This window comes from Spermophilus citellus (genome assembly GCF_964194105.1).
Source record: "Spermophilus citellus genome assembly, chromosome: 9".
In the NCBI taxonomy this organism is placed as follows: Eukaryota; Metazoa; Chordata; class Mammalia; order Rodentia; family Sciuridae; genus Spermophilus; species Spermophilus citellus.
Window position 1 is genome coordinate 130,941,647 of NC_138191.1, and position 12,063 is coordinate 130,953,709.

General features: G+C 42.6%; 1 protein-coding gene across 6 annotated transcripts in view; it reads right to left on the reverse strand.

The window, feature by feature from the left end:
- VPS13D (vacuolar protein sorting 13 homolog D) overlaps positions 1–12,063 on the reverse strand; it is a 253,975-nt gene that overhangs the window by 159,181 nt on the left and 82,731 nt on the right. For all 6 annotated transcript variants that reach the window (XM_081305180.1, XM_081305183.1, XM_081305182.1 and 3 more), the window contains 6 exons: positions 10,401–10,663; positions 8,779–8,912; positions 6,596–6,751; positions 4,985–5,195; positions 3,922–3,996; positions 91–297 (listed from right to left, as the gene is read on the reverse strand). In XM_081305180.1, coding sequence (XP_081161306.1) covers positions 91–297; positions 3,922–3,996; positions 4,985–5,195; positions 6,596–6,751; positions 8,779–8,912; positions 10,401–10,663 — 1,046 coding nt within the window. The remainder of the gene's footprint in view (positions 1–90; positions 298–3,921; positions 3,997–4,984; positions 5,196–6,595; positions 6,752–8,778; positions 8,913–10,400; positions 10,664–12,063) is intronic.

Consider the following 12,063-nt stretch of genomic DNA (forward strand, 5'->3'; position numbering starts at 1 on the left):
CTCACCCATACCCAAGTATAGGACAGCCAGAATAATTCAGCCACCTCTGAAAACACCAGAGAGGAACCCGAATGTGAGGATGGCACTCACGGGAGAAGGTGATCTCAGCAAGGGGGACGTCGCAGTCCATGCAATCATCAATGAAGCAGATGCACACGTTCTCAGCCTTGATCTCCACTCCAGAGATCCTCGGGGCAGGCACAGCCCCAGGACCCTCACGGCTACTGGGGGCCAGGGAAAGTGACCTCAGAGGCTCTGCGTTCTTGAACAACCAACTTGCTGCCTTTTTCAGTTGGCCTTCAGAGAAATTAAAAGGTGATCAGTCCCACCAGTTCCCATAGTGACCCTGGCAACTCAGAGGAAACAGAGGAACATGTTTTTTAGGGACCTATAGGTGGCGCGAGAGAGTCTTGGCCCCACAGGTATTCTTAGACTCTGAGAGTTGTGGGGTGGGGGGCGTGCTAGCAGAGTAAGAGGAATTCTGCCTTCAAGGAACAGAGCACCTTCCACTTGTGTCCACCATACCTCCAATGACTGCCCTCTTCTCCCGTGACATCTGTTGGGAAGGATAGGAGAGAGATGGAATCCCACACTCAGGCCCATAGGCCCCAGCACAGAGGCCTGAGTGGTCGAGGGCCCAGCTCCAGATGCTGTTCTGCACTAGCTTGCCACGGGACCTCGAGCAGGTTACTTGATCTTTCTGTGCCCTATAACCCATTAGAAGCCTGACTCAAAGAGGAAATAAATGGGCACAGGTCAACCTCCCAGAGCAGAGCCTAGCGCATAATACAGGCTCTTTAAACAGTTTTTATTATCACCTTTATTACTGAAAGAACTAGTGAATAAATAGCTTTAGTTTGTAAAGAAAGAAAAACAAGGAAGACCAAAAGGCTCTTAGAACTTAAAAAAAGGTGCTTGAATTACTGAAGAAAAAGTGAAAAGCACAGGGAAAATAAACATGAAGGGATACAAAGTTAATTAAAAGATCAATGATGTCCAGGCAAAATCAAAGCTAAGAAACCAAGATCAGTGGTCCACCTTCAATGGTTCAGGATGAAAGATAATAGTTGATGTGAACCATCACATGAAAAGATAGTATTTTCACATAAAATTGTCCAGAGTGTGACCTGGTACAATGTGTCTTAGAGAACAACTTGTAAAATTCAGGTAAGAGATTGAAAAACATTATTTCTATCTTTGGTCCTCTAGTATTTACAATAAGTCTCTCTATCAAAGAAATACTTAGAGATGCAAGTTGACACCAAAAAGTATTTACTATAATACATTATTGAAAGAATTTTTTAAAAAGTAAAGAATAGTTAAATAAATTATAATGATACCGGAAGATACTACTCATATAATATAATATAAAGTATACCGTAATGAAATTTTAATTCGATAAACTATTATTTAAATGTCAATAAAATTCTATTTGCAATTGCTATGGTTTAGATGTGAGGTGTCCCGCAAAAGCTCACACATGAGACAATGCAAGAAGGTTCAGAAGAGAAGTGATTGGGTTATGACAGTCTTAACCTAACTAGTGATGACTGAGTGGTAACTGAAGGCATGCAGGGTGTGGCTGGAGGAGGGGGCATTGGGAGTGTGACTTTGGGATAGATATTTGTATTTGGGAAGTAGAATTTCTCTCTGTCTTCTGATCGTCATGTGAGCTGCTTCCTCCTGTCACACTCTACTGCCATGATGTCCTGCCTCACCTTCTGCCACACTCTACTGCCACGATGTCCTGCCTCACCTCCAGTCCTCAGGAATAGAGCCTGATGTCTCTTGAGACCTTGAAACCGTGAGCCCCCAAGTAAACTTTTCCTCCTCCACAGTTATTCTGGTTGGTCTTTTAGTCACAGCAGGGAGAAAGCTGACCGAAACAGCAACATACTAGTCTCTACTTATTCATGGATTTCCCAAGATCCCTAGTGGATGCCTGAAACCACAGACAGAACCAAACCCTATAATTTAATGCCTTTTCCATCTTAACTAAGCACTTACTATGGGCATAACTTTTACAACTTGAGATTTAACAGTAAAATCAGCAGATTTCTTTTTCCTTCTTCATAATTCCATGGAAAGATTCATCCCTAATGTATATCTTAGCAATCTTTGAATATGATTTTTTTTCCCTTTCTCTACTAAGTCAAGGACTTTCACCTTTTCACTTAAAGGAAATACAGCACTTTACAGCTTCTCTTTGGCATATCTGAATTGCCATCATTACCCCTGTGCTTTGGGCTATTAAGTTAAATAAGGGTTACTTAATACAAACAGTGATATTGTGACAGATCTGATAACTGAGCCAGCTACTAAGTGATTACTGAGCAGGTAGCATATACAACATGAATACACTAATTAAAGGGATGATTCATGTCCTGGGTAGGAGACAACAAGGTTTTACCACACTACTCAGAACAATGTGCAATTAAAAACTTATGAATTGTTTATTTCTACAGATTTCCATTTAATATTATCAGACTAAGATTGAGCACAGGTAACCAAAAACACAGGTAAAGGAGGACTACTATATAATCTTATCAAGATACGAGAGAGAGAGAGAGAGAGAGAGAGAGAGAGAGAGAGAGAAGAAAGAGAGAAAGAATATGCATGGATATACATAGTACCTAAAGAAATAAAGTATGCACACAAATATAAGGACTTCTCTCTCTTAAAGGGGAACCCAGAAGAAAGTAAAGGTAACACAGTGGAAAGAACATGGGTTTCGGAGTCAGGAAGACCTTACTTTAAATCTGTTTTAGTCCTGTACAATAGGTGACCTCAGACAAATTTACTTAACTTGTCTGAGCTGGTTTCCTCATTTGAAGAGGGGATAAAAAGGATACTTCTAAAGATCTACAGCGAACTCCACAAGAAAACACAGAGAAAGGCAAAGAAGCTCAGAGGAAGTAAGGGGAAAGGGGGAAAAAAAAACACAAGGGAGAGAAATGAATTACACTAGATGGGGTAGAGAGAGAAGATGGGAGGGGAGCGGAGGGGAGGGGGGATAGTAGAGGATAGGAAAGGCAGCAGAATACAACAGTCACTAGTATGGCACTATGTAAAAATGTGGATGTGTAACCGATGTGATTCTGAAATCTGTATACAGGGTAAAAATAAATAAATAAATCACATGAATTAAAAAAAAAAAAAAAACATTCATGAATGGCAGAATCCCCACCATGACCACCACGAATAACAGTGTCTTACATTTACAGAGCACTTCCCGGATGCCAGGCTCTTCCCCCAGTGAAGGCCTCTATCCTCATTTCACAGATAAGGAAGCTGTGGGACTAAGCTAAGTAACTTGCCCAGAGTCACTAATAAGTAACTGATAAGGGTCAGAGGCAGAATCTGACCCAGGCAGTCAACTCCACAGCCCACACTTTTTTTTTTTATTGATTTTTCAAAACATTACAGAGCTCATGATATATCATCTTTCATACATTAGACTCAATTGGGTTTTGAACTCCCATTTTTACCCCAAATACAGATTGCAGAATGCAGAATCACAACTGTTACATACTCACATTATTACATAATGGCATATTAGTGACTGTTGTATTCTGCTACCTTTCCTATCCCCTACTATCCCCCCTCCCCTCCCCTCCCCTCCCATCTTCCCTCTCTACCTCCTCTGCTGTTGTTCAGTTCTCTCCCCCTTTCCCCCCCTCCCCCTTGCCCCTCATAACCTCTTATAATTTTGTGTATCAATGATACAGCCCACACTTTTATCCACAGAAAATCCTGCAGTTCACAGGAGCTCTAACCAGGATCAGATTGCATTCAGCCCCCAGGAGACACACCAAGGATCATCTAAATACACTGGCAGCTTCACCTTGTGGGAGCAGAGGAAACGGAAAGAAAGGACATTGTCAAGATAAACAATGAATAAGGGCACCCCATTCAAATTACCTTGACACACCAGAAGAGCTTTTCGACAATCATCCATGCTGAAGCCCAGCTCCTGCAGTCTAGCCAGTTGCAGCTCTAGGAAATAATAATATGTAAATTAATCTACAGTGGGGCTGGGGATGTGGCTCAAGCGGTAGCGCGCTCGCCTGGCATGCGTGCGGCCCGGGTTCGATCCTCAGCACCACATACAAACAAAGATGTTGTGTCCGCCGAAAACTAAAAAATAAATATTAAAAAAAAATTCTCTCACACACACAAAAAATTAATCTACAGTGCAATTTAAGAAAAACATGAACTGTGCGGCCATGGCAAAGACCTGTCACCACAGCAACTCGGGAGGCTGAGGCAGGAGGATCACAAGTTCAAAGCCAGCCTCAGTGACTTAGCAAGACCCTGTCTCAAAATAAAAAAGGGGGCTGGGGCTGGGGCTCAGTGATAGAGCGCTCACCTGGCATGCGTGAGGCACTGGGTTTGATCCTCAGCACCACATAAAAATAAAATAAAGGTATTGTGTCCATCTAGAACTAAATATATATATATATATATATATATATATTTTTTTTTTTTTTTTTTTTTTTTAAAGCAGGGGCTGGGATTTGGCTCAGTGGTTAAGGACCCCTGGGTTCAATCTCCCGTACAAAAAAAAAGAAAGAAAGAAAGAAAGAAATTCAGAAATGGTGACTAAAAGATTTCATTTCTCTAGGAAAAAAATGGGCTAATACAGACCTCTATCAAACATACCTTGAAATGTCTTTTTCTTATGCTTATTATGTTTTTAGAAGCTTAAAACTAAAATTTAGTATTATGTCTGTAACTTCAGAGGAAAACTCTCAAAGTTTAAACTTGAGCACTGGCCATAAATTTCAGAAGGGATTGTGACAAAAAAAGGTCTGGGAGTTTTTTTAATTTAAAAGAAAATTAGAGTCATTCTTATGAGTTACAGTTATACTTAATGACGGATAATTCGACTCTGAACAATTGAACTGTGCAAAAGAAAAATTTTCCAGTTAAAAAGAAGGAGAGTTATTAGGAACACTGAGTGGGTTTACAGTTCCACACCTACCCAAGACAGGATCTAAGGTACGTCTCGTCCCTTCTCTGGTTTCCTCTCCAACACGCCATGCACCTGGAAGGTGACTGCCAATGGATTCTGCCTCCACCGCCACTGAGTCTGGCACCGCAGCACTGGCTTGTTCTGGGATGGATTTTGCAATGGCAAGAAACAGCTGGACATCATTATAGGAGAGCCTGATGTCCAGGGCTTGTAACTGAATCTAACAAAATTTAAAAGGCATCAATTTGTTAAAGTTACATTTGGTTTTTGCATCCATAATCTTAAAGATGTAATTCCCATTTCAAGTTCTAAAAGTACAACAAAACTAGAACAAATTTCTCATTTAAAAGATTGCAATGATCTTGAAAATAAGTACTAAAAACCCTGAGGCAGGATACCTCAGTTATAAGGTCAAATGGTCACAAAACTGTATCAAATCAAACATATTAACCTATGATAATCCTTCAGCAGGGTGATTTTCCTCTACAAATAATTAGAGCACAGCTTTGGGGATCAGAGAACGGCTATGGAGGAGATAGGACCACCTATCAGCTGATGGACCCATTTAATTTTTTAATGGTTTTTTAGTTGTAGATGGACACAATATTTTTATTTTATTTATTTCATTTTTACATGGTGCTGAGGATTGAACCCAGTGCCTCACACGTGCAAGGAAATTGCTCTACCACTGAGCCACAACTCCAGCCCCCATGTAAGTTTTTAAATCTCTCAAACAAACTAACTGACCAAAACAATTTCTCTCTCTTGGAGCTGAGGATATAGTTCAGTAGTAGGGCACTTGCCCAGCATGTGTGGGGCTCTGGGTTCATTTCCAAGCAGAGGGAAAAAAAAAAAAAAAAAAAGTGTAATAACTTATCTCTTCTTCATTCAAACATAACATCACATGATTCAAGTTTAATAACAGTATTTCTTCACCAGAGATCAGCAATGTGGCTGCCACTGGTGAAGGCAGCAGACTACTGTGAGACAGGCAACTCTGGAGGCCATGTGAGTGTTCAGGTGTGAACCTTTTCTGACACATTTTTTGTCTCCCCCACCCACCCCACAATCCCATGAGATTCCACTAAAACTGAAAATCAATGTGGTTTTCTCTTGCCATCTCCTATGATTCAAACAAATGATTAATTAATTACTCTCTCCACCAAAGACATACGACACCATCTTTTCCAGCGTCCCTTGCCTGGCTTCACCTTCAGGCCTCCTCACCTCCCTGTACCACTCTATCCCGGGCAGCCCTTCCTCTGCTCCCAGCCAGGCCTGTCTTCCTGATATGGATGCTCTGCCCCTCCTCTCCACAGTTCACCCCCTGCCCTTCCTCCTGCCCCCACCAACCCTGACTGAACTCCACCTACAACCCGGTGCCTGCTGCTCCTGCCCACGTTGTGCTCTCCTTCCTGTGAACTTTCACAGAACCTCAGGATGATACCAGACAATTAAAAGGTCTTTTACCCTTCCTAAGACTGCAAGATCATCAGGGTCAGAGACACATCACATTTACTGAAGTAACTACAATGCTGCTGGGCTCACAGCAGGCAGGAGAGCCAGCAGAGGACCAAGTCAGGGGCACATCAGTGCGTTGCGGAGACTCTTGATAGTTACCTCTAGGACAGGTGGAAAGTCTTCACTATTGAATGCATCCATCAGTCCAGAACTATTCTGGTAAGAAGAATTCCCCACCAGCTCCACTTGAATTTGTACTGGGTCAACAATAGAAAGAGCTGTCTCCTGCTCGTTCCCCAGCCGGCACGAAAACACCTAGAGAACAAGAGGCAAGGATTACCATCCACCTTAGGAAGGCTCTACCCTTCCGCCCCAGGAGGCCAGCTGAGGGGCGATCAGTCCTGGGTTATCGCAAGACCCATGACTACTGCTGGAATAAACTCCACCAAGAGCAAGACCGACACTCTTGCCCATGGCGAAGAGTACACCCAGCAGCCCACCCATAGGAAAAGGCAGCTTAGCAGTTCACCCACAGGCTTAATGATCTCATGTTCTGTAACCCAATAACATTGCTTCTCTCCAGGAACGAGTCCAATAAAACAATGTAAAATATAGAAAATGTCACTCAATCTTTTTTAATAGTTAAGAACTGTTAAGAACAACCAAGGTTATATCACATCTGCACAAGAGAACACTCTGCAGTCATTTAAAAATGACAGCTAAAAAGATCATACAGAATGTAGGAAGTGAGTTACAATTAATTATAGGTTATGGAAAACAAAGCCCAATCAAAATAGAACCACAGCAGCAGGACTTTCTTTTAAGGAAATACACCAAATTATCAGTAGAAAATACAGACACATAGAGAGGTGATTTTCTCTCCTCTCGGATTTTCTTAATTAAAAATACATTAATTATTGATGCTGGATGACAGGTACACAGGGCTTCACTGCATTATTCTGTTTATTTTGCATATGTTTTAAGTGTTCTAGAATAAAATGACAAAAAATAAGTATGTGGAGAGACAGAAGGAAGTGAAGGTATGTTCCCATTTTAGGACCAAGTTCCTTCAAGTATTCAAGAAGAGCACAAGAAAAAGAAGAAAATGTTTCTCTTGTCTCCTCTGTATCCTACCTGGTTGTGGGGTATTTCCTAGCACTACCAAAACATTTGTGACACCAAGATCCCATGCCATAGTTGAAAGTAACTCAGTACACTCTATAAATTCTCCCCCAATGATAATCAAAAAGCGCTTGGAATTCAGATGGAGTCATGCTGCCTAAAGAACAAGACTAAGAGGAGTTTCCAGGAACCTCAAATATTTTGCCAACCATTTTTCTAAGACTTTGGAGCAGAAAAGTTTCATCTTTTTTTTTTTTTTTTCTGAAGAAGCTTCAGCTTCACAGAACCCAAATGTACCTGACAGTTCATTAATCAATCATCAGGGTTTTCCAACCAAAGCTGGCACCGCAGGGGCCTGCAAACCAGGGGAATCCAATTCCGTGCTTGACTCACCCCAGCACACAGCCCCTTGGCTCAAGCTTTATGTTACATAAACGACTGGTCAAGAAGGGGAACCTTCATGTTTTATTCAGCTATATTTGATCCCCCAAAAAAGTATGCTGCTCATACTGCTGATGGTAAAAATGAGTTTTACTCATTCATCCCCTGAGCAATAGCACTGGGAAAAGTAAGGCACAAAAAGTTCAACGCTAGGCGGAACAGAATCCTGACTAAATATTCTAACATTGCAAAGAAGGAACGTCAGCTGAGACAGTGAATTAAGAACAGGCAAACACATCTGCCCTGCTGCCTCCACAACCCACAGCTCAAAATGAACCACAACAGCTTTTGCATAATAAAATTCTTAGGCTACAAAGGCCACTCTGGAGCAAATCATCTCCTTCACAAATGGAACTGGAGCCAATGGCACCACTGTTAGGGACAAGGTCCTCTTTTATATCTAAAATATTTCTGAAGGGATGGCACATAAAAATCCCTGACCCCTTTCCTCAGCAGGTCTCCACTGCCTCAAAGCCCTGGCCACAGGACAGTGCTCAATGTGGGGCAGAGAGGACACAAGCGAAATGAGGACTGCTGCCTCACCTGCAGAACAAGAGGACTCATCAAGGTGCCTCACTGGGGATAGGGACCAAAAGAGCGCAGGAGGGTGTGAGAGGAAAAGGCCCTCTGCATGTAGTCGGAAAGAAAGAGAAATAGAGAGGGCAAGGTCCTCCAATTCCACAGGTCATTTCTTCTCATCAAAGTTCAGGAGGCAAAGCCTTTTCTGGGTGCTTCTCTCTGCCCAGCGTGCAGGGTTGTAACCAACACAGACTTCTTACCTCGATGCCAAACAAACTTCCTGAAAAGGGGCGATCAACAAAGCGGGGCTTATAGGTGAGCACTGTAGTGCCTTTCAGAATAATGGCATTGGTGTCGAAGCAGGACACATCTTCAACGACCACAAACTCCGTGCCTGGGGAAGAAAGCATCATGAGTCAGGGCACAGCCAGGAAGCTGGAGAACACTGACCAGCGACCTTTTGCTTCACTGTCATCCTGAACAAACTCTCTGGCCTGGCCACGCAGAGCTGAGGCAGCAGAGCACCGACCAGACAAAAAGGCTGCGGTGTGGTTTCTCCCTCGAGCATCTGTCTTTAGACTACGGAAACTGCATCCCAGGGCCCGTGGGAGGCCTGACACCTACTCAGAGAAGCATCCTGTGTCTAATGATGGCCTCATTTAAAACCCCAGAAAGTTGATTCAGACAGTGATGCTGCTCAGGCAGCACAAAGCACCATGACTGCATCCGTGAAGCTGTTCGCACCATCTATAAAGACTGCAGATCACCAATGTCAAGACTTTTAAAATCAGCAGGTATGGAGTTCACTACTCATTTGTATAGAGCAAACTTACTCCGATCCACACTGTCTCCATCAAGAACCACGTATGGGGGGAGGTGCTGGGAATGAGATTGATCAAACTAGGCTACATGCACGCGCAAATGCGGCATTAGAAATCCCGCTATTGGGGCTGGGGCTGGGGCTGTAGCTCAGTGGTAAAGCGTTTACCTCGCATGTGTGAGGCACTGGGTTCAATACTCAGCACCACATAAAAATTAATAATGATACTGTGTGTTCATCTACAACTAAATATTAAAAAAAAGAAATCCAGCTATTATGTATAATTTTAATGCACCAATAAAGTATTTTTAAACCATGTGTAGAACAAGCTTTTAATACACATTGTATAAGCCAACTTCATCAAAACCACTGAGAAGTCAGGTATACACAACACATACAAATGTACTTGAAGAACCCACTAGTCAATAAAAGCCTCAGTAAACCCATTTGTAAAGGAAAATATTCTTTCATTCATATATATGTATATAAATATATATGAATGAAAGAATATATATATACTCAAACACACACACACACACACACATATATATATATATACCTTTATTTTATTCATTTATTTATATGCAGTGCTGAGAATCGAACCCAGTGTCTCACACATGCTAGGCAAGTGCTCTACCATTGAGCCATAACCCCCGCCCAGGAAAATATTCTTTTTGTAAAGAAAATAACAACCCTCTCACTTATTTACCTTTAAAAACTGAGATTTCCACATACCAAATTTGCCTAGACTCAGTAAGGCACAACTGTTGGGGCCCCACAGATGTAACAAAAAATTAAAGCCAGATTTCAAATTGGCAAAATAGACCTCTGCCCAGGCAGGAGCTCAGCCGGGGTACATGCACTAGGGGGCAGAGGAGTGAGATAAGAGACCCCACAGCTTCAGTGGAACCAGGCAGCTCACACCTGAAAACGGGTCAAGAATCTTAACACTTGAACGTGCTCAAGTCTAAAAACGAGAGCCAACAGAGAAATCATCCTGTAGAACGAGTGCCGAGCGAACATCCAATTAAGAACAGATGAATCACACCTCTGGGTAGTTACCTGTTACATTGATCTTGACCTCCAGGTGCCTTTCATTGGACACAGGAAGAGAAGACCGCTTGGTCACTACTCCACTCTTCACAGTTTTAGGGACCACAGCAGATTCACTGCTGGAGTTTCGGTGGTGAGAAGGAGTAACATTTTGTTTTTTAATATCACTGGGAGTGTGGAGAAAATCATGGACCAATAAAAGCCAGTCAAATATGAGAAATACACGTAGATTGTTGAGAACTACTGTAAAACAGGAGGAATCTTTTGTAGACCTACAAGAAAGAAGACAGCAAACATTAAACAGAAAAAGGAGCAGGTATTTCAATAACCTTCTAGTTCGTGTACTACCACCAAAGCAGGTGGTATTCCAGGCCTTCCTTAAGCACACACACAGCACATGCTTTAAAAAAAAAAAAAAATTCTTTTTAAAATAAGAATATGCTATGAAAAAAAGAAGTATAGCATAGCCCAGTGAGTTCAATTAATGTCTTTCCCCAGGAGACATTTGGTGGTGTCTGGAGGCATTTTTGCCTGTCCCACTGAGGGGCTGCTATCGGCTTCTGCTAGAGGCCAGGACTTGGCTCACCACCCTAATGCTCACCACCCACATGGCTGGGAATTACCTGACCCAAAACATCAAGGCAGTGTGAACATCCCCCATCCAAATATTCAAAGTACTCCAAAATCTGAGAGCTTTTCATATTTTATATCTTTGGATTAGGAATGCTTACCCAACAAAGTCTATACAGATATTCCAAAATTTGAAAAAAATCCAAAGTTTGAAACACTTCTGGCCCAAACATTCTAGACTGGAGATATTCAACCTGTAGGGCTGAGGCTGAGAAACTCTGGTATAATAGGAAGAGACTTAGACTTAAATCCTGTTGTGTACAATTGAGACATAATGGATAAGTCACCCATCTTCCCCGGCTGTTCCCTAATTTAAAAAACAAGGACTGTGAATAGCATAGGAGACAAAGTACAGCAGGTGTCTGAGAAACCCTGCTGCCTTCCACACAGGCAGTTTAGACATCAATTAGGGTTTCTCCTTTGACACCTAGGAACACTTTGCCATAAACACCAAGGTGACATCTAGTACCAGGTGGTTTCTAGCTGACACTGACCTGAGAGTCCAAGTCTTTTAGCCTGAGAAAGAAAAAAAGTAGGGTGACATTTACCAGGGGTCTAGCCCCCACGCTCCCAAGACAGGGACGGGCATGTAAGTTGTGTGTTCTTTTGTGCATGTTTTTGTTTGTTTGTTTGGTTGGGTGTTTTTGTGGTGCTGGGGTGGAACCCAGGCCTTCATGCACTCGAGCCACACCTCTAGCCCACAACGCTTGTTTTATAGTGGCTATTGCTACAAATTTTACATTTAGGCAAATGTCTAAGGGAGGTTCTTAGTCCTGCCAAGACAGGAAACCCAGGCGAGGGGCACTGCCATGGGGTTTCTAGGTGGAACCTGGCTCTACAGCCAGGGTCCGGGCTCTGGCTACTGCCAACGCCTGCCTGCCGCCAGCTCGACTCAGGAAAGGCTGGTTGGGGATATTTCTAAGGCTGCTTTCTGGAGTCTCATTTCTCCTAAACCTGGCTCACTGCCTCCAGTGAAAGGGCATCATGATGCACATCTCCTTCCTACAAACACGGCATTTGTCACAGAAACACTCTGCCCTTT